We start from the raw sequence: 23,583 nt of genomic DNA, 5'->3' as shown, positions 1-23,583 counted from the left end.
CAAACAGCGTAATCTCGCTATTGCTTGATATGCCAGAGCGCATGCATTGGTGGCAAAGTTGTCTGCAATATGCGTTTGTTAATTTACTAGTGTGCAGGGCTATTTTCGAGATAAGCTTTCGGGCATTTCATTACCAGCGTTGATCTCAGCTTAAAATCAGTTGAATACATCGCCAGTTTGGGCAAGGAACCAATAACATAGCAGTGATAAGCCGTCTGTTTTAGCCACTGTTCCTTCTGACGATGAAGTATATGCATTTGCATGCCATCGTTGCCATTAAAGTTTAAGCAGAACAACTTAGTATTAGATTTGTCGAGAGAGTAAGTACGGGGAAGATGAAGAAGAAAAACGCCAGTGAGGTATTATTTGTGGGTATTGTGTATTTCGTACCAATGAAACAAAATTTTATGTATATTTTTTTGTTGTTGTTGATTACATATTCCATGTTTAGCACGCACCAGGAAATTGCACCAGTCGCATTTCAACTTTAGCGCGCGCCGCCTCGTCGCCGTCTTCGAGTACTTTACTCTACCTTTGCACTTCGTAGTGCAAGAGTTCTTGCGGGCAAATGTGCTATCCTCTATTGTTAATTCAATCCGTCACTTCGTTTAATTCACATATATCTCAGGGAGACTTTGAGTGCCTTCGCTTAGTTTTTTTTCTTTTCCATGGAGCCTCTACGAACAAATTAAAGCTCCCAGCCGAGATGAAAAGCCCCAAGACATCCGAAAACGCAAGCGCTTACAGAGGCGCACAGCACACATAGCGTATATACACATTGCATTGGTGCATCTACGCGAAATTAGGAGCCCCAAATAACACCGTCTAATGAAACGCTATGCCGTGTCGCCCAGTCGACGACATGCGCCGAAAGACCTCGTTCGAGGGAAGGCGCTACTCCCATTGCGGGCCTAGTTAGCTCTTGCGTCGTGATAAAGAGTATACACGTCTATCTCCTGAAATCGTTGGTGCATGTTCGCCCTTAAAAGCTCCCGATGTCGGTCAGCCAGTGCTAAAGTGTTAAACGAATGTTGTGGACTTATGACATTCCTATGACATGTAAAAGCGGCGGATATTTTTTTTCCTTATAAACGAAACAGGAAAGGGGGATGATGTCATTGGCTAAGTCGGCATCGTCGGTAAACGGTACGGATCCCAAGAGTGGATGCTGGGCCTGTTGGTACTGCACTTCGAAAATTATGAGCGCGAAAACAAAGACAAAGAGACGAAGCTCAACACCACAGCACTCTTGTTCCTTAAGATGAGGCGCCGTGATGTGGAGAGCGCTGTGGTTTCCAACCACGTCTTTCTGACTGTGTTTCACACTATTGGTTTCCGCAAGGCATGAATCCGTACGAGCTCCAGCGGATCTTCTTATATACTCGATGCTACTGGGAGACCTGCGCGTGTGTCTATCTTTCCGGGAAAAAAAACGTGGCGTTCTTTGCTTCTAACTGAAACGCATAGGGAATGCTTATCTTCTGCCACTGCTGCCGCTGTTTGCGTTGATTTGACCTTGTGCAACTCCTTTTGTTTTCGCATGTAAGTGCACTCGCATACATCAGCTATATCAATAGTAGTCTCACCTTGGGCACTCGCTGCCACAGCGTCAATGGCTATGACATTTTAATCTTGTGATAAGCGTGGCTTACCATAGGCCCCTCGATGCGCGTTCCGGAGAAGCTTACGACAGATTGTGGAGCGAAAATTAAATATCACGTTACTCAGGCGTTATCGTCGGTATTCACACGTGCTCTCTTACACATGAGAGCATTTTCGAGAACCTGTCACTTACTACAGCAATCGGAATGATAAAGAGACGATAGATGAAGGTGTATATGACCAGTCGTGGCATCACTAAACTGCATAGACGATTTGTGAATACGAGCCCTGGTCTCATGTGCTATGTCGGCCTAATTGCTTGAATGACTGTCCTATACGTGGTGTACAAATCCACGCCCCAACGACTGCTGCCCCCGAGTAACAGAAACAGATGTGGAAGGCGACGTTCTTGCGGGCCGCATACTCCGCGAGTGATTGCGGAGACGAAAACGCGTCATAGCCGCCATTTTTTAGGCATAACCGATTGTTTCACTGCAGAGACTGTCCCTCTCTCACGGCTGTTGCGTAACAACGTCACGCTGAGTAGACGAGAGAGAAAAGCGTCGACACCAATTTGAGATGACTGGGGAGCATGATACGACTTAAAGATGAAGGAATCATGACCGAGCACGAAATCCTGGACGCCGTAATTTGTGAGCGAGAAGCTCATGTGTGGAAACGCTCATATCTTTTGTCTCTTCAGCTATAAAAAAAATGAAGTAAGAGGGTGTTGCACACTATAGGTTTTCGAAGGCCAGTTGTTTTCAAGCGTGGGAGAAACGCGCGTGGCAACCGTTTTTTTTTTTTTTTCTTTTTTTTTTTTCAGCGGGATTCCTGCGGGCATACCATTTTTATGGTATTCTCGTCGTGTTCAGCGAGAAACAAGGGGTTTATTATTATCGATTATCCATTTCGCTCTCTATGCCCGCCACCAGGGATTTCGCTTTGGACACGTAAAGGACATTACGAAGAATTTCCGTTACCTTCTTCTATATAGACCGTTGCTGGCGGCAGCTGTATTGTTGAAAAATGAAACGACTCTAAGGTTACCTTCTTTTACTCCTTTATTTTTTACACAGAAATCCGTCGTCGTGGACGCGTGTGCGAAAAGAAAGAGAAAAAATGGGGGAAAAAAAGCTAAAAGAAACCACTCCAATCGCTAATGTTTGTCAGCCGACACGGTGTGCAAATTTCTTTTTACAAGTACGCTTTTCATGAAATCCTATAACGGGCGCTTCAGCTATACTTCATATAGGTTTTGCTAACTTCACTGGGCATTGAATTCCACCAGATTTACAGATATTCTTTGCTGCATTGCAGAAAAGGTATCTCACTTCGTTCGCAAAGTTATTATTGACTGTCGATAAAAGCTTGGACATTTATAGGAATTGCGTTCTGCTTTAGTTATTTCTGAACGCTTTTAATTTGTCTCATTTGATGCAACTTGTCATTATCCGATTCAGATCAGCAAACATGTATGCCACGTTACGCTACAATCATTGCCTGAAACCACTTCAGCTAGAAAAACAATTACTGCGTAAGCGTTTCGGCTGCTCCATATTTTTTTCTTTTTTTTTTGCGGCTTTGATTTCAGTGCTGACTTAAGTTAGATCAGCGTAATCACAATTCGCACGTTCTTGTCATTCGCTTTTCCTTCTTTCCATATATGATTTGGCTCGGTTTCACCGTGCTACTAAGCACACTGAGTGGCATCTATTGAAAGCCTTTTTCATCGAGTGAAATGGAGTAAACGTGCTTGCCCTAATATAGATAAAAACACATCTATATTCCGGTGGTAACCCTGCAGGCATGATACTAAGACAGGCGACAGTGAATTCCCTCGTGCCAGCGATCTAACACCACATAAATTGCGAAGCTCATTTTGTATGGGCTCCCGCCGGTTACCGCGACAGCAGTTATAAGTGACGAGGACGACGTTGTGCTTGTCGGAAATTTCTACATAATATGGCGCTGTCAGCTGTGAGAGCCGGCCGCTGTCGCAATAGATGAGTTACGCACCAGGTGAATCGCTGAAGTCGGCCGATATTAAATAAAAGTAATTTAAAGTCACATAGATTTTGTTTGAAATACTAAATTTCTTGAATGACTCTCGTCTAGTGATACATTAAAATGATTACGTGATGCACTGTGGACTTGAAAGCCAGTTTGTAGTGCCACATTGTTCTCACTGTTATGTAGTAATGCCGGTGTGTGTGCATTCATTGCAACGAACTCGGTGTCCCACACAGAACTGTGTACAGTGAGTCTACAGTATGTCTACAGCACTTTCTGTTCGTAAGACGAAGGACAGCCGATTCCGTATTCCTTCGTCGACATCTCACTTTTAGCATGTCAGTAAAGAAAAAGTGCTAAGACTAGAGTGGCAAGAAATTTAGGACTATGCAATTGATTGTTCGCGCCGTTTCTTATTTTCGACGCAGAAATGTCGAAGAAAACCTGCTGGGAGAACGGCACGTGGTTCTACAGCCAAGAGTATGGCAAGGAGTACACCTTCTACGACTGCGGCTCACTCGAGGTGTGTGCGAATGTCTGTGTACTCTATTTAATCGCATGCGGGCATTGCAAAGCGTCAAAGTAGAGGAAAATTAACGGAGAGAAGAGATGCCACCGACTTAATTGTAGCTGAGTGATATAAATGTCAGCGATGTACGGGCTCCTTGCAAACGAAACTTCGTACTCAAACAGAAATTCGTCATGGACCCGGGTGAACCTTTCTTTAACAAAGATACTTTCGAAACATGACGGTAACACGGATAGACTTCGTGTAATTAGGCTGCTGTCATGGTGCATGACACCGGGAGACGTACGATGCACCTGATAAACGTGGATAGGCGATTAGAACTAGGGACTCACATAGGTCGTTCTAGCTATTCTGTCCACTTTTATTAAGTGTATCCTAAGCCTCGTTGTGCTCAATTGAATCACCCACTAAGCTGTTTTAGTTAGCGTCATTTTGGTTTTAAACTGTATTTTCTATACGTGTCTTCGTACGCGAAACACGATGGCAGGTCTCGAAAAGCTAGCGATAAGACGCTGCCGGAAACAGGCGTATCGCTTTTTTTTTTTTAAGTCTTTCGTGCCGTACACCGGCTATGGCAGTTCTAGGTGTCGAAGTTACTCAGTTGCTGGCTGTGATAGCAGTGAAAAAAAAAACAAGGCAATAAGTTTGGTCGTGTATATTTACTGCTACTATAGTATACAGAGGGTGAGATCTCAGTATGCTCCATTCTAGAAGCTTGCGTTTTCTAATGTGGGCTAGTGTCACTTTATTGAAAAAGGAACTAAATGAACTAAACATTCTACATTATATAGAGCTTATGTTCTCTGGTTGAGTAAGACTTAAGTAACGCAGACGCGCAAGGTTAGGTGGGCAATAAGGAATACGCAAGAAAGTGCGCGAATATTTTATTTCACTTGACCTTCAACTTACAGCACTCCTTGTGAATATTGCGGCAAGGAACAATATTTGCGCCCATTTTCGTCCAAGCAGCCACATTTGCATTCACTGCGTCCAGTTGTATCATTCTTACTTGTACAAACACTTCAACACTCTGTCTGTTCATGCCTGACATCTAACTTTCTCTGTTGTGTTTCTCAATCTTTCTCGACGCGCTATTTATCTAACCGACTGCAGTACCACCGCTCCATGACCATCTTCTCCATCGTGCTCCATTCCCTGTCGGTCGTCGTCTTGGTGCCTGCAATAGCCATCTTCTCTGTCTACAAGTACGTATATATTTTTTATCTCTATCGTCCACTTTCCCCGTAAAGTAAAAATAATCTAATCGGCATGCTTTTGTCGCACTCTGGCGACGATATTTGCGTTGCTTCAATTAAACTTCTCCGGAGGCCAGTATCGGCCTAGTGAGATGACCTAGGCGGTAATAATGTCACGATGATTCCATTCTGATGTCATGCGCTTTCGCTCTTAGACAGTGCCCCGCGCTGCGCTCAGCCTACGTTTACACCTGAATCAGCTGGTCGTGAAGGATGAAAGAACGGAATGAAATCGACCGAAAGGAATCGTTACATTATCCGGCCCGTACTGTTTAACACTTGTCACAAACTACAGCACCGCGTACTGCCAGTGTCTGCAAGTTACACGCTTGGGCTACTAACTACGAGTGAATGTATTCACGCGTTACATTCACGCTAGATATAAAGTTAAGGAGTGTCACGTAATAATGAAATGCGGCTTTTAGTCATCTTACGATCTTTCGGTCTGGTTCCCTGAGAAAAATACCGCACTCTGTTTGATTAACACTGCCTGTTTATACGGATGACCAACATCGCACTGACAAGTTATACAAGCCACTCGAAATGCTATTCCACGTTAGTACTGCCCCGCTGAAGAGGCGGAGAAATGCCAATTTAGTATTTCGCACAGCGTACTATAAGCTCACCTATACGTTGTCGTTTCGAGTGCATAACGCGAAATGACCATGCTTCTTCGTTTCCGCGATGTGCGCAGGCAACTGCAAGTTCACCGAATTTCGCTGCACAAGAATTTTTGCGTCGCTATGGTGCTGTACGACATCAGCGTCATCCTTGTCGACGCTGTTTTCATACTGGACCACGTCAGCGAGGAGAAAAACATACGAGTCAACGAGAACCCGGTAAATAGATAGCGCTCTCTTGCATTTTGCATTTTATTTAATTTCATTTATGGCACCTTAAGGGCCCGAAGGCCTGACATAACACAGTCATAACACAGGCATTACATAACACAGTTTTACATAAGAGCCTTTTCGAGCTCAGCCACTGAATAACAGAGAGATGCGTGCCACCAAGGTGCACGTGGACGTACGCGAAGGGACTGTGTGGCACGTGGGCTAAACAAATTAATCTTAATTATTCCAGCCGCATCATGCATGCAATTGTGTAGCAAACATTTCTACTGATGAGGATATCAGACTGCAGATTCAATTTTCGTCGGGTAATAATGACTTTAAGTACCGTGTCTACGGTCTTTGTTTTTTGTTTTCATTTCACTCTCCTTCTTTGATCCCTCGCTCTCTCACCTGGAGTAGAATGTCAGGCCTGTCACTAAGCTAACCTCTCCGAATATCATTAAGCTTTCTCTCTCTATCCCTCTTAACTTATTTCGATGCGGGGGGGGGGGGGGGGGGGGGGTAATGCAATAACGCCCGTGTCCCGTGCATAAGGGGTACGTTAAAGATCCCCTGGTGGTCAAAATTATTCCGGAGTCTCTCACTACGGCGTGCCTCATAACTAAATCGTGGTTTAGGCACGTAAAACCCCAGAATTCATTCATTCTCTTAAATTAAATTCAGGTATCTTATTGGATTTCCGTCTCAGCGCGGTTTCTTACACTGGTTGTGTTACACGGGTTTCTTAACCGGCAGTGCCGCGGTGGCACTGCCGGTTACGAGATGTTGAAACAACATGGCAGCGCTTAGACGGCCAAGACCGATCGATCTGAATTCGCGCCTCATACTTGATCCCCGTCGTGACAACAAGAAATAAACGATGAAATTAGCCACCGGTTAGTCTTATCTCACAGACAGGACAAAATATTAGCGAAGTCTTGCCATCACGATTGAGATAAGTTGTTTGTTTTGACTCTGTTAGGCCTTGAAAGACGGCAGCGCACTTGGACAGTGGTTTTATTTCCACCTAGCAGACGGCGGCACAGCATTAGCTAAAACTATCACAGCAAATTTTGCGTACATATCCAGCATTACTGGAGTGTGCATTTGCTGCATGGTTCATCTCTTCACTAATTCAAGGTGCATTTCTTTCTCGTGTTCGGTTTTTTTTTTTTTCTTTCTTTTTGCTGCAACAGCAGTTCAGCGGTCTAAACTGTTAGCTCTGTCTCTCCGTGTGTATTTTTCATTACGTCGCAAAAAAATAAAGATTTTGGCCACCACCGTAGCCTGCCAATCAATCCAGTGTGGCTGGTCCCCTCATAGGTACGAGCCATGCTTTGAGGTAACAACAACAACAATCCTCCCCTCGTGGATACGTGCCAAATTTCCGGGGCATCAGAAACAAGAAGCCATTGCGTTGCTCGCCTTCTCCGGGCCACTGTACCCGCGTTGCCGATAATTCACGCCCCAAGCAGAATTATTTGCTTACAAAGCACGGCGATTTGAGCCACAACGTAGTTCCATTGATAAGTGAGTGCATTGCTGTTTCGGCGCGAAAGCAAGAAATTACGACGCAGTGCCCGTGGATATATTATAGTCAATTCATGGGTATTATATTTTGAGGATGTAACAAACGAATGTTCAACAACTTGCGTGGTAAGCAGTCAAATAAGCACTCGCACACTTAAAGCTTGCCAGTACCGCCACTGGGCTTAGAACTCCGGAGAGGGACGCGCTAACCACCGCGAAGTCGTGCGAAATTCGCGCTTGGTAATTTTTGCAAGGTCTACCGTCCTCACACGGGCCCTGAGAGGGACGGCCTACGTGCACGTATCTCGAAGGTAACAAGAGGCAATACTGTAGCAGCCGAGGTTGTGTGCATCGCAAGGAAGTCCTTCAAAAGATGGCGCTGTCAGCTGTGAGAGCCTGCTGCTCTCGCAGCGAACGAGTTCAGCGCCAGAGAAATCACTAAAGCCTGCTGTTCCTTTCGTTTTCTTTTCGCAACACAAATCAAGTTCCTTAGCACGCTTTTCATCATTGCGAAGTTTATATTACGTGCACAAATCTTCGTGCTTCGGCTTTGGCCACACATTCGAGTTCAGTACTGCGCGACTTATCCTCCGTGTCGGCGTGTTTGCATGCAGAACCTGTGCAAGGTGCTGTACACCCTCTCTCGCTACTTCCGGCTGTGCCAGTACGCTTGGATGTTCTGCGAGGGCTTCTACCTGCACAAGCTGATCGCCTCCGCATTCGCCGAACAGAAGTCGCTGCTAGTCTTCTACGTCATCGGTTGGGGTGAGAATGGCCGAAGCATCCGTAATTTTTTTTTCCTATTCGTGAATCACTTCTGCCTGTTCACATTAAACACTTCATCATGAAACTCAAATTTCAAATCCTGATACCGAGAGTAGCTGCCAGATCTGCAAATTTCATAAAAAGAATGTGACTACCTCTATTTATGCGTAAAACCATATTTTACCTCGACTTTTACACTCGGTTTGGGTTGTGTAAAAGAACTTACTCGTACTTTTCTTTCGAAATTCTTTCTCTCGGAAACCAGGGGCGAAATTTACAGACCATTTGGTCCGTAAGAGCCGTTTGCCATAATTGGCCAGCCGTGTCGAACGCCACCATTGCCTGACACCGGATCTCAGGAACAATTGTATAGCTTAAGAACTGTCTTTCTCTCTCTCTCTCTCTCTCTCTCTCTCACACACACACACACACACACACACACACACACACGCACACGCACACACACAGCCCGCGGGCGATTATGGTACCGGAGTTCGCTGCATGGCTGGCACTCGGACATGCATGGTTTGACACAAAGAGGCAGCCTCACCTCTTGAAGGTTCAGAAAAGGTGTGTTGTAGCAAGCTAGTAACCTTGACGCAAACCCTCCTTTCTTCAGGCTTTGAACCGGCTGATTGGACTAAGCCGAGTAGATCGTACCTCGGGGCTTCTCAGAGTGTTGACCCTGTAATACCCAAGCCTAGCTCCACATCAAGGAAAATGTGGAGCTTGGCTTGGGTATTGCTAGGCTTGGGTATAACTTGTTCGCCTTGATTTATTGCCATGGATATAACATCTGCACAAAAAAATGAAATGTTATTTGGCTTATAACCTAATTATTATAGTAATTAGTTATCAAGTGATTACTTTGATCAGCAGTCCACAACTTAAAGCTCGCTCCAACGTATCAAAAACACTATTATTATAGGCTGTGCGCTAATTTTCCCGTGCTTAAATCACAATTGTGAGGGATTGAAGTGGCGTAGCATATATTATACGTTAAGCACTAGAGCGTTAACCTCGAAGTAACTACCAGAAAAAAAGTTCTTTATTGCGTTAAAAATAATGAATCTTAAGATACTTGCGTTCGTTGCAGGCGACATGAATGCGCTGTTTGTGCATTTGCGTAAATGGAATACGTTTGGGTCTTTTGTGGTCAAGAAAAAAGCAGGCAGCTGTTAACTACGAAACGAATTTATCTTCTCGAACATATTGAAAGCTCCGTGATCGCTCAGTATCGCAGACATCGAAGTTATTCGGGAGAACATAATTTTTTTTTACAGCCAAGCTTCTTTTCCTGGGCAAACAAGACTGCTCAAGCCAGATGACGGCGCATAGCGAAATGGTATAACCGGAATGGTATAAACGTTTACCGCTGTTGTAATTTCGTTACCTCATCTCGTGTTTTCCTGTTGCCCTTATTCAGCCAGCTAGACGGTGCTCATTTTATCCTTCCTTTATTCAGAATTTAAAAAAAGGCACAGTGCCCCAAAAAATTGTGGCTACTGAAAGCTGCAGCTCCTCTGTGCCGAAACAATCATGGTCTAAATACCCACGCCCTCCACTGCGAGACTTCTTGCCTGCATGACACCTTCTTACTAATATGCAGTAGACTGCGTCCATTATGCCAGTAATATCGTGTCGATGCCACTAAAAATCGTCTATGCTAATAAGCTTACCTCGTTCCCTTGTTGGCCACTCAGGGAAATCAAAATTCGTGGACACTGGCCTCAGCTCGAGCGGCTATAAAGGTGATGCAGGGTTGCCTATAAAAGATTCCGGATTTTGCGGCAAAGTGTGACTGTGCGACAGTGTGTGATGTCGTAAATCTCTCCTATACAACTTTATCCCGACTTTCATACCTGTTTTTCCCAGTACGGGGTAGCCAACCATAGATAACCTATTGTTAACCACCTTGTTGTTTCTTTAATTTCATCTCTCTCTTAGCTCATCTCCCTCGAGCTCTTGCACGAACTCATTAAGTGTAACATGCATAAAACTGAGCAGAATTCAAGTGGGACTAATGACTTTCCTGACTTAGAACTCAGTGCATTCCTAAAGCGCAAAATGAAAACGGCAACGTACGCGCGGGAGCCAAATATTTCGCCACACCTGACTGGAAAACCTCCAGTCCTGGCAAGACGGCGATTTCGCCCGCTGCTTTGAGGAGCGCGTCTTGATAGGCCGCCGCCTTGTCCTGTCTATTTTCGTCAACCACGACCACAACACGAAAACAGCCTTCTTGCGCTATAGAAGTGCGTGCGTAGTCTTGCCCGTGTTGTTGGTCTATTCCTTGATTTCTTTTTTTATACTTTGTGTCGCCTAAGACAGACAGCCCGCACGTAACGGCGTGTCCTTTACGTCCAGGTTGTCCCGCTATTTTCGTCAGCATCAGCGCCGTCCTCCGAGCAGTGCGGATTGGACACCCGTAAGTTGATGCAATCAGAAATTTGCGGCTGTTCGTTTGCATTGCGTTTTTTTTTCTTTATTTAGTCCAGATTGTCGTGTTTGTATTCCCTGTGTTTGTTTTCCTGCTAGTTAGTGCTCGATGTTCTTGACCATCCGTGATTGCTTCCCTGTGGCTACTCGACGGCACGTTAAGTATGACTAATTAGAACGTCATCGGAGGTCTCACCACTCTACTCTCATTTGTTGTTGATTGTTGGTTTGTTAATTGTTGTGATTGTTGGTTTGTTAATGCTCTGCTTGCTCCGTGAATGGTAGCAGGAAGCTGTGTCATTGTGTTCACAAAATATATCGCGATAGAATGTATTCAAGCTCTTGTAATTTCAAGCCACCTCGGCAACCAACCCTAACAGCTTAAAAAAAACAGTAGGTGTTGCCCTCCCGCAAAGGGAAGTCACGCACTTGAAATAATCACTTTCATTTAACAGTTTTTAAAAAATACGGCTCATCTAAAGGTCGCAGAGTTCAAATGCATTACTCTAAGAAAAGAGGAGCTTATTTTCCAATATCATTAGAAGTTAGAGAACTTAAAAGCATTTCTTTTAAATGTAGCAGCTTCATAAATGTCTCCGGCAAGCTATCTTGATTCAGTTCAAAAGTAAGTGCAAGATTATCATCCGGCCACCAAGAAGCACGCAACGGCCATCTTTTGTATTTTACAGCATAATATCGTTATTGTGGTAGTCTGAAATTTTTGTGAAAATGTTCAAGTTCGAAATAAAATAAGTTTCAATGAGTTCCCAGAGAACAACCGCTAATAAATGCATTCTTCTTCCGTTGTTCCCATTAGGAAAGCAAAATAAACGTCGCTTATTCTTCCGGGCTTTCACTCCGAATTAATGTGCCTTTCAATTGTTATTCAACAATATGACCTAAAAGAAAATAGCCGCTCACTGAAAGCATCTATTTGGCATGTCGTCATGTGTTTTATCTAAGGCACACCATGGACTCTCGAACTTCGTGCCATCAGCTCACTGGTTCTATTTCAGTCGAATCAGAATCAATTTAGAACATCTAAGAAATGATACCCGGCAAACTTTCGTCATAATTTATTCTTTTTTTAATGGGTTGCTGAGTCTTCCTTATACGCGCACTAGTGACAAACGTGTGCCTGTGAGGTAAATAAACCCAGTGAAGCAAAGAGATGTTTTGTCTGAATAATTTTTCTGTGTTCGTTTTCATACCCCAACAGAGATGACTCTAGGTAAGTGCACAGAGAAGCGAAGTAGTTCCGGGCTTACTTAGCTAGAGCAACATGCCTGACCTGCCTGACGCTACGTTTCAGTGCATCTTGTTGGAGTTGCATGCTCTACGCGCAAGGCTGGGACCTAAAGAAACGCCCCTAAGGCTTTAGAATGTAGATGTGCATCCTCTTTTTATGCCTGACTTCAAAGTTATTGCTTCTTTGCCAGTATTTTACTGATATGCGTATAACTTTATATTTATCTTAACTTTCGCGAAAAAATAATCTCTGATCTATATTGGCTGAAGCTTACGGAATGCGGAGAAACATATTCATTGTTTCACGGGTGAGTTGAACGTCCAAAACACGCAAATTGTGGCGTGCAGTACACGCTTATGGAACACTTAGTGGTAACAAACCAAGCAGCCTTATCTTGCATTACAAGTAGCGCAAAGAAGGAGTTTTTAATAAACAGGGCAAACAAATATACTCTTCCTTCGTTGTCATCTAGAAGAAATGCGAGAGTGTTTAGTCGTCTGTAATTTCGCAGCCTTGACAGAATCATCGAGCTATCCTTCGAAGCGTTGTAAAAAGAAAAAAAATGTCACAGTTTCGCCCTAAGGGCGAAGCAATGAATGCGATAGCAACACAGCAATGCCATACGAAGTAAGGTGAGCGGCTTTGGTAGCAATATGAATTATAGTAAACATGAGCTGATTAAGTAAGCAGGTGTGCTGCGGCGTAAGTAGACCGACATGAAGAGAGAGTCGATGACCACGAGAAGGCGCGTGTGAAACGGTGGTGTTGATGAGAAGCGCTTCCCGTGGGCAGCGCGTGCGAAAGGACACACCTGTAGCGCTGCACTGCCGATCCGGGCAGCATTGCATGTGTAGTGTGCGTTGGAAAATGTGGCCCGACTATTACTAACTGAATGAACAAGCGTGGTGTGAGCGCGCACAAACAAACATGAATAGATCACACTGAATGACTGCAGACAACGACTGTCAAAACGCTGGCAGCAAGCAGCGGGCGAAGGTACATGCGGTATATCGCTTCAACGGAAACTGAGCGGCGAATGCACGGCGCATAAAGGCCGTGTGGAGATAAGCGACGGTGCGAGCGAGCGACGAGCGCGGTTGCTGGCAGAGTAGAAGTGCCCCCCCCCCCCCCCCCCCAGCTCCGTCCGGCGCTGGCTTCCCGCTTCCTTGCTTGCGCGCGGGAGATTGAGTGCGTTCGCTCTCCGTGATAGCGCGCGTCCCCGCACGCTTCCGCTCGGGCATACGGCGCGCGGCGAAGATTTTATCTATAGGAACCTGACGGCGACGGCGACGATGACGGCGACGCCGACGGCAGAAATCCGGTTGAAGTGTCCATATAATTGCTATCGCAATAAAACAGAGAACAGATAGGCGTCTACGGAATGCACAATGGCCGTCCAAGCACGTGATGCGTCGCGCTGCTCGTAATGCACGTGTAAGATTACCAACGGTGTCGCAGGATCTAACTTAATGAAGGGCCAGAGAGTCTCATTCGATGGATGACGTCGGCGTGGAGGTAGTAGAGATTGCAGAGGGGCGATGAAGGAATAGATTCTATTTCCAGATATTTCTCGACGAATTAACCACGGTGTTTCATTTGTAAGGTAGAAGACTACGCCGCTCTAGGAACTATGTAGTGCGTCCTTGCATTACATGTTGAGAAGGGTTCTGGCACTACGCTTACGTTGCCGTTAAAAGGGGTAAAAGACGGTTTTGAACGAAATTTACATTGCTTATTTCTTGAAATAGTGGTTTCAGCCATCTGGATGGCCCGATAATAAATGTAACATTGTAGGTAGTTAGGTTGGATTACGCTATAATTATGTTTTCATGCATTCTTATTACACTTCTTCATGAATGTCTAAACCAGTGTTTGTTTTACTTATGTTCTTTCCTAAAGTACACAGTAATAATGGCATTTTTTAATCACTTCTCGATAGCGGCCTCATAGTACAGAATGTAAAAGCGGCAAAGAAACAAAATAAGTCTTTCACCCAAGGATAACGGCACATTGGTAATCTTATGTAGTAAAATATTATCGTACTTTCGCCGAATACTCAGCGACTGCTGTACTGGTAAACATGGTTAGTGCAACCGGAACCGAAAACTTAGGTTAGCATAGAAAGCCCACACAATGTTGCACCTGACCTTCTATCACATACGTAATCAGATAGAACAACCCGATGTACTACCCTGCATGGAGAAACGATCGTTGCATGCGGATGTACGTGTTTCTTGCCACTATAGTGTTAAAGCTTAAAGGGACTCTAAAGGGGAAACAGATATTTCTAACTTTATTGGAAAATTGCAGCACCGTTCAATAATACTAGTATAACCACTATTTAAGTGACAGGAGGTTTGGTGAGCCTGAAAAGAGGCAAGAAAGACAGACTGGTGGCGACGCGACCTTGATTTTCCCGCAACAGCTCGCTGTGACATCACGAACTTTGGCGCCATCTGCTCGGGTTTAGTTCATTTTCTGTGGGTAAAGATGGACCACATTGTATTTCAAAACAGCCAGACATAAAACTTGCCAAGTCTCAACATTTACTGATGAGCCACAATTATGCAACTTTAAAAAAGGAACTTTATAATTCGTGACGTCACACTTACGTATTGGTGCTGCAGTCTCGGCGCGAGATTTAAAAAAAATTAAAACTCGACCATATTTCTTTTTTCTTCAAATAATGAATCAATTACCGTGAAAGTAACGAAAATAAAGTTTTAAAAGTAAACCTTATCAATCTAAAGTGACTGGTAGTCTCTCTTTGGTGTCTCTTTAAGGCGGTGTGTACACGTTTGCATGAGTTCTCCTCCTGGTGTGTCTCTACACGGGTGGCTTAGCACATTGTTTGGCGCTGAAGCGGCTTTCTTAGCAACGCGCACTAGTGCTTCATGTAGTCTGCATGCGCACGAGCGGTCGATCGGTCGTTATCAACACCGCTCGCAGTTTACTAGACCAATACTGTTTTGTCAACGCAGTTGCTGGATGGATAACGTCGAAGGATACAACTGGATCACTCTGGCTCCGGGTCTCTTCTGCCTGTTTGTAAGTCTTGCCTTCTCTTGCCTTCCTGTCGATGCTCTATGCTAAAAGAAGAATCCAGCTTTCATATTTCTCAGCACTAGCAGCGGACCCAAAGAATAGCTTGGATATGCTGGTCCGACAATTTTTTAGATGCGAAGCATGTTATGCTCGGGGCTATGTCACTCCCTCCCTCCTTCGGCCGTGCGGCGTCCACTTCCGGTTCCACTTCCGGTTCCGCTTCCGGAAGCCAGCTTCCGGCTTCTGGAGAACGCTTCCGGCGTTTTGCCCGAATTAATCCCCAGGTGTTTCGCCCACTCGTCATCATTCACTTCGTCCTCTCATTCTCCTCCCGCAACGCCGCGATGAGTGCCACGGACAGCGCCAGTGTCAACGCCAGTGTCAGCGCCGTGGACAGCGCCGCGGAGAAGAGGGCTCGATCCGCTGCCACGAAACGGCAGCGGCGACAGGCCGATCTGAAAATTAATGGGAACTTGAGTCGACCCCAAGGCTGCTTCGCATACTACTCAGGGTTCCCCTACGGGAAGATGGTGTAAATATTTTTTTTTATTGTACGATGAATATACGTAGTTGTGTAGTGTTACTTCTACGCTGTAAAATTGCACTATAGTGCCTCTCTGAAAGTATCAGTATATTTGTGTCCTTGTTTCGTCGGCGTGCTTGATTTGTCTAGCGATTTGAGACCAAACATAGCATTTCACACCAGCGACAGCGTTTAGGTGTTTCGTTTCACAGCTAGCACTTTGAAACGCTTCCGAAAAGGGCGCTTACGTGCAAGCGTGTGTGATACTGCACTGCCTTCGCGATTGGCCCATTTTCCTCAGCCCTTACCTGGTAGCAGCTTGCGCTTTGAGACGCTTTGGGACATTGTGTCGCCCTTGGGATCGGCTCAGGTCGTAATGGAATAGGTTCTAACATTTCTTCGGTGGAGTAAAACCAATCAGTCGTTATGTCGTCGCATTGCTGGTGTCGTCAAACACGCACACAGCAATATCTCTCCTTACACAAACACGTCGGTCCATCATCTGGTAACTCTTTGCAGAATCCTAAATGATGCTAGACAGCCTGCAAAGGGCTTTGCATAACATCGATTTCACGGCGCCTGGGATCTGCATGATTGTTTTTTACTGTAAGTCTTCCTTACACGACTCTCAGTGTTTCCGCGTTTACGCCGTGCAGTCTAGCCATTCGCGCGCCCCATCCAATACAACATTACACCGCAGTACCCAGTCCAAGTAAATTTTTAATTAAGATGGCAAGAAAACGCCCCACTCCTGAGAGCCTAAAGTCTCATTTTAATAAGCGTTATGTTGCTCTGTAGAGTACGTCTTTCAGGCCGGCATCCTGCTCTCGGGTTTATGTTTAAACTAATAAGTCGTGTCGGCACGATATTACTGGGTCGCTTTAAATTCCATACATATTTTTTGTTCACCCAAAGTATCGCCGAGAGCGACAACTTCCTGGTTGTTCTTTTTTTGTATGTGTGTGTGTGTTCAGCCATCTCCTGCTCTACTCAGCATACTCTACTTACTCTACTAAAGTACAGCATACTCTACTTTTGCTTATTAGCTATCGTAGATCGATAATCAATCGTTATTGGCTACAATGCATGCCATTTTAGGCTACGCCCGTCGGCGGCAGTGTACATTGTAATGGAGCCGCCAGCCAGTGTGAGGCTAACTCACATGTAACCCAAACAACGAGCTTTTTAGCCATGACGAGGCAAACGGGTTAACTTATTTGTCATGTTTTCCGCATAGCGTCTCCCGTTATACATGATGTGCGTCCAACGTTCTCGCGCAGTGCCAAGACTCACTGGTTTCACATGCATCGGTCATTAGAGCGACGGTTATACGGAGCAGTTGTGATTAGAGCGTCGGCAATGTGCGGTGTCAAGCAGACGTTGCGAATTCACAAGGAAAATGTGCCTGCAAATACGTTACTTATGGTTGTCGCTAAAGAGGCGCAGGCCCCAATACATGGGTTTGTTGGTTTCTTTTTTTTAACAGCGAAGCTGTTTAAGCCAGGCGTAATTTGTGGTGCGTAGCCGTGGTAGCCATGGCCACCCGGAGGAAGAGGAGGAGACCGCGTGCGCATGCACGCGGTCTCCTCGTCGCCAGCTTCCTGCCTTCCCGACCCCTGCCTCTCTTCTCTCCGCGGCGCGCTTAGCCAGGAGAAAACAAAAAAAAAGGCGAAAGCTTGCACTAGGCCGTCCAAAGCTCAAGGCACAGCGAAGCTGTCCGATTGATATCGAGCGGCTAGCCTCCAACGCGTTCGGCACGTCCAGCAGCACGTCCAACGCGTCCAGCAGCGTTCTTGGCACTGTGCCAACCTTGGTTAGCCTGCCTGCGTTTGTGGATACTGTCTATGTCGACGCCGTCTCTTACCCCTCATCCCCAGCCTTCGCCATAAGCGTCGTCTCCAACTCCCTGATCCCGCAGGTCACTGGCTCGGTCCTCGCCACCTCTTCTATGGAGGCCGAGGAGGCAGCCATTGCTCTGGCTATCTCCTCCACCTCTGCCACTCACATCTTTAGTGATTCCGAGACCGCGGTCCGCAACTACACCTGTGGACGCATATCGGGCCTGACTTCACGCCTTCTAGCTTGGATCCCCCCCCCCCCTTATGAGGCCGATCCAAATTTTATGGGTCCCTGCTCACGCGCGTCACCCCGGAAACGAGGCCCCCCATTTTCTAGCTCGAGGATTTGTCAGCCGAGCAGGGCAGACCACCAACTGGGGAGACGCTCGCGAGCGCATGGTCTAATATCATGAAATTTCCCTTCATTACAGAGAGGAAAGGCTCCGGTACCCACCACCACACAAATCTCTCTCCAAACAGCAGCAGGTGACGTGGCGCCAGCTGCAATCCCGCATTTTTCTCTCCCCCGCCCATCTGGCACTAATACACCCGAGACTTTGCTCGCCTGAGTGCACACTCCGTGGTACGCCGAAAGCGGATTTCCACCACATTCTATACTTGTGCTCTGAGCTCCAACCACCTACCGATTGGCAACTCACTGACCTCGAGCGATGGGATGCTGCGGTTTCCAGCTCTGATCCGTCTGTGCAAAAACAGCTAACGGACTGGGCATTAGTCGTCGCTGAGAAGCACCAGCTCCCAGCCACTGCACGCAGCCAAGAGCCAACCCATTCCTAAGGTGTAACCGCATAATGCTCAAACGACTCAATAAAGTTTTCACCACCACCACCACCACCGTCCAGCGCTAGTCACGCGAAATGTCGCCAGCGCGTTCGGCGTCGGCAAGCGACAGCGTTCTTGGCACTGTACCAAACTTGGTTATCCTGCCTGCGTTCGTGGCAAGCCAGGACCCGCCGGGGTGGCTCAATCATCTAAGGCGTTGCGCTACTGAGCACGAGATCGCGGGATCGAATCCCGGCCGCGGTGGCCGCATTTCGATGGAGGCGAAATGCAAAAACGCCCGTGTGCTTGCGTTGTAGTGCACTTTAAAGAACCCCAGGTGGTCAAAATTAATCCGGAGCCCTCCACTACGGCGTGCCTCATAATCAGAACTGGTTTTATCACGTAAAACCCCAGAAAGAAGAAGGCATGCCAGGAGTGCTGTCGCTCGTAGGCGCCCACACGTCCCGCGCTAGTCATGCGAAATGTCGCGAAAGGGAAGGTGCCTCCGAAAATGATCGCTCGAGAATACCTTCCTACGTGCGTAGTTAAATTAAAGCAACTTAAGACCCAGCAGCAACCAAGTTCACACCTACCAGTAGCAGCCAGTAAGCTTCGCTGTGCCTAAGCTGTGCGCGACCGAGTGCACACTTGCCTGTTTTTTTTTTTTTCTTGAAGTATTTTGTATCGGATAATTCACTGCGAGCCACAACACCGAATTCCTGAGCGTGCATGAAATGAAATCTTAACAATTTCTTCACAGCCATTTCGCGTTTTCAAAATTACAAACCTTCTGCTACAGACAGGAGCGTGATACAACAGGAAAGGGGCAGAAATGCTGGCAAACATTGGCAAACTATTCCAGAACACGCACGCATTGTAGCTCACAAAACAATGAAAAAGACGCAGTTAAGTGCCTGCATTATTTACGACACCATCAGCAGCACGAAACGTAGGACCAAGCGTCTTGTGCCTTCCCAGAACCAGAGATATTCGATAGCAAGAGTTACAAATGAAAATAACAATAAAAAGTTACGACATATTCGTACATTTACCTGTGCTTCGTGATTCGAAACGAGCTATATCCCCTTTTTAGCAACAGCGTAACTAACACTCGACGTGCCGGCACCGTCTTGTGATGTCATACTAGGCTGTTGTCTCCACGAAGCAAAGAGGAAGTTACACTCTGTTCGTGAATCAGACAGCGTGGTTCCAGCATCGCTTTGACTTCTCAGTCATCTTAAGCAGAAGAGAATGAAATATGGCCTTCTTACGACAGCATTCCTTTACTATCTTCGAAGTTTTGTGCCTGTAATACACGTGAAAATGCGCTACTACGCTACGCTAAAGGTAACTATACAGGCCCAATGTCGTCGTTGGACGCGATGGGGCGCGGTCTGCCCTGCCTGGTGACAATGCGATGCCTCTTGGTTCTTGCCGCGTGTGGCGAGCACGTATGCGCAATATATATTCACCGACAGGAACACCACTTCTGCGCGCAGGCACGGAGCTACCGGACACGTGGGCCGCAGTAAATTATAGCCGCGTGCCTATCCGGCCCAAAATTAAGCGCTCCTAGGGGCTGGCCCGCCTTTCTGTTTTGGGATGCCTGAGGTGCAAGAGCCGACCGCATATTGAACTGAACGCCAACGTACGGCGATACTGCCCTGTTCTGCTCTGTGAAAAAGAAAATGAAGAACTGACAGATCGCACACCACGGAGCATGCCCAGAGGAAGGCAAGGCGGTCAATAAATCTTTTGTTCTCAGAATAGCACCTCCATGCTTTCGGTATACCGCCGACCCGGGATCTCTCTTGTGTGTGGAAGTGAGGCGTTTCTCGATGGCTTCTATGGACCACATCAAGTTCAACGTAAATTCAGGCAGCATAATATCGCGGATTGCACTTTCGCTTTTAACTGACATGAAATGACGACAGAGATTGTGTTACACAATATGTTGTTGTATAACATGTTGTTGCGACCTATCTGCGAAATAAAGGTGTGGACATACTGGTCGGTAGGTCTTTAATAGAGGTTATATCTTGACGCTTTTAATCCAGTATGCTGAATAGCTCCGCACTGAGTACTATAACGGTAGTACTGCACAGTTTCATATCGCGATTTGCATTGCCTGCATCAGAACAGGTCTTTCCGCATTCCATGATTTCCAGAAAGCAGTAAGCGTACGCGAACTGCAGCATCATCACAACACTCTATGTTCTCCGCCTAGCCTTGCCAGCCTCTGTTTGCATTCCCGCAAGAATGAAGTCAACAATTTTGATAACATTGCTCGATAAAAGCACCTACCAATTGCAAGCTAGTAAAGGCACTGAAATTCCAAGTTCAGTCATGGTTCGCGTTCGTCACGGACTCTGGAACGTATTCAGTTTCACTATGGGCCCATACGGTAGAGTGCTATGGGCCCATACCGTATGTTATGGGCTGTATGGCGCCCATACTTTGGGGCCCAAGTCAGACTTACGTACTATACCCGCTGTTTCACGGAGCTGGAACCTAACTTTAACAATATAATGGCACACCTTAGAAGAACAAGACCAACGGTATATTGCTCGAAGTCATCGGGAGTTAATATAGACTTCTTCGTTGTTGCAGTGTTGTTGTTTTGAAGTGTCATTAGGTAGCTAGTTAAGTTTAAGTATACGAAATTATAAGTATTCGTTTTGGTGCCTAAGTCGCAGTTAAAAAGATGTAAAGCGTGCTCAGAAAGAATAAACGAAGTTGTTTTCTTGTGTTAATGTGTCACGTGGTTCTTTTTTTTTCCTGGCTTTGAAGAAAGGTCACCAATTTTGAAAATAATTACTTCACTGCACTTTTGCGCAGTGTCATCGTCGACGACTAGAACTACGAGTCTCCCGTTGGTTGCAGCTTTCTCAGGTGCACCATGCTATTTTTAAAGTTTGGTTCAAGTTAAGTGAAACATCCGGTAGAACATAGTCCGTGACATAAGAGCTGTATGGTGGCTATGTTATGGACTGTGGTATATATATATATATATATATATATATATATATATATATATATATATATATATATATATATATACTACAGTACGAGCCATGAAACTATGATACATATAATTTATGTGTTTACACTTATTTGAACAACAATAAACGCGTCTTGCCTTCTCAAGTGCTAAGATAAAATAGATTCAGACAGCATTCCCACCACCATTGGTTGGCTGTCCAAACTGCTTCACCTCTCGTCCTTTAACACTCTCTCTCAAATTTTTATCCAAGCAATGGTCCACAGTTCGGGATCCTTACTGTTGTGCTGTTTTCTCCCTTGACCTTTTCAGGCAAACTTCGTTTTTCTGTGCAACATCATCCGCGTCCTTGTCACCAAGCTTAGGAGTACCCACGCAAACGAGCCTAGCCAGTTTCGGTAAGCTATTCCTCGATTTCTTTTTAAGTTTCCAAACAAGGGATTCGTATATTCGTAGATCCTAATGAATTCAAAGTGTATCTCTTGAAATAAGGAAAGGTGCGCAAAAATATTTCAAGAAGTAACAAAGATGTACCTGGCCGAAACTTCGAAATTGTTGTGTAACGCATGGATTATTTCGCTTTGACATTGTTGACGGATCTTCATTGTGTATACTGTAGAATATCCTTCCCTGCTCTGTAGGAAACGAGTTGTTCTTGTTTGATGAGGGTGTTCGGTTCCTAACTAGCAAATAGAGCGCCCCCTCTCCCTTTACCAAAGAGCGTCAAATTTACAAACATGCAACATTGATATACCTATCACGCTTGCAATTAGACGTTTATTTTCTTCTTTCTTTCTTTTTTTTTTGACGGAAAGCACTAGTTCCGGACGCTAAACGAGTGTTCAGGGAACACTTTCACTTATATTTTTTTTTTCGAAAACCTCTCTGAGCCATACTCGGCAATTCATTTACGAGACTGCGACTATACCAGCTGTGTTGCCAGCCACCGTTTCGCCAAACGAATGTCCCCTTCATTGCAAAGTCACAGGTGTTGCTCGCATTAGCGAAATCGACAAAGCGCGTGCGATAGCGAATGTTCCATCTTCCAAATGAACCGACACGATCCTCTGTGCTACTACATACTCATTTACTCATACCTCCTATGTTTCTAAATACGCGTTTCCCACGATCACGTGTAATTAGTTTTGTTTTCACGTACGCAGGCGTGCTTGTCGCCCAGTTCCATCGACGGCCTCTCCCTATCCCCCTTTCCGCTCTCCCTCGAATGTACCAATGTATTTTTTCTTGTTTTTTGGGCGTACTGGCTTAGGGTATACGACTATGCCATGCGATTTCGTTAATCCGCAGGAAAGCCGTACGTGCTGTGCTGGTGCTGTTCCCCTTATTCGGCATGCACTTTCTGATGACGGTATACCGGAGCCCAGCTAACTGTGGAGCCTGGGAGATCTACCAGTACATCAGCAAAGCATCCGACGGTCTGCAGGTGCGGCACGTTCCACGTTTCTAATACGTGCGGGCTTTGACAGCGTTTGAATTACTGATCACCATTTTGTTTATTGATATGAATATAAAAGTTACCCTATAATGGCGACTGCTACTCTTTTCCGCATAGGCATCACAACGATATAAAAAATATATTGTAAGGAGAGAAACAACGTCCTAGGGCCAAAGATCCACGGCACACAGTCCCATACGCACTTGAATATGCTGAGATAAAAGGCGAAAAGGCGACGACAAGTAGCACCACGCTGAGTTCGTACATATACGCCTATGCCGAGTCACAAACACATACATGCGGCCACGGTGCAGTGCGGGATCAGCAGATGAACAGATGAGGAAGATGCACTGATGAAATAATGAACGCACAGAGATACGACAGTTAAAAGCGAGCGTCAGAATGTAATAAAGAAAGAACATAGATTATGACACACATAATATACAAGCGCACAAAAATAAAAATAGTGGAAGGAACTTGTGGTTACATTGTCGTTACTATTCAGTGCGGCGTCTGGAACTCGTTAAGGATGCCTGTCTTCGAAGAAATGTTCGAGTGCGTTGAATGCTTTACGCTGTGTTGTTTTCGATGACCACGGACCCAGTCATTTTGGGGCTAAGAAAGGTCGTGAGGATCTATGTTGATTGTAGTTCTTATCCTACCTGCCCTCTATGAGTAGCGTGAAAGAAGCCATTGAAAGAAGTAGGTTCGCAAAATGCTG

General features: G+C 45.7%; 1 protein-coding gene across 5 annotated transcripts in view; it reads left to right on the top strand.

The window, feature by feature from the left end:
- Positions 1 to 23,583, top strand: part of LOC119442190 (calcitonin gene-related peptide type 1 receptor) — a 335,667-nt gene that overhangs the window by 305,320 nt on the left and 6,764 nt on the right. For all 5 annotated transcript variants that reach the window (XR_007465673.1, XM_049661951.1, XM_049661950.1 and 2 more), the window contains 8 exons: positions 4,044 to 4,138; positions 5,258 to 5,349; positions 6,095 to 6,239; positions 8,378 to 8,528; positions 10,896 to 10,956; positions 15,198 to 15,264; positions 21,719 to 21,804; positions 22,715 to 22,850. Coding sequence is in view for 4 of the 5 variants with exons in the window: in XM_049661951.1 (XP_049517908.1) it covers positions 4,044 to 4,138; positions 5,258 to 5,349; positions 6,095 to 6,239; positions 8,378 to 8,528; positions 10,896 to 10,956; positions 15,198 to 15,264; positions 21,719 to 21,804; positions 22,715 to 22,850 (833 nt within the window). In the remaining variant the exon portion in view is untranslated. The remainder of the gene's footprint in view (positions 1 to 4,043; positions 4,139 to 5,257; positions 5,350 to 6,094; positions 6,240 to 8,377; positions 8,529 to 10,895; positions 10,957 to 15,197; positions 15,265 to 21,718; positions 21,805 to 22,714; positions 22,851 to 23,583) is intronic.

Source organism: Dermacentor silvarum, chromosome 2, assembly GCF_013339745.2.
Source record: "Dermacentor silvarum isolate Dsil-2018 chromosome 2, BIME_Dsil_1.4, whole genome shotgun sequence".
Lineage (NCBI taxonomy): Eukaryota > Metazoa > Arthropoda > Arachnida > Ixodida > Ixodidae > Dermacentor > Dermacentor silvarum.
Note: the sequence above shows the minus strand (reverse complement) of the source record. Positions and strands in the feature narration are given on the sequence as shown.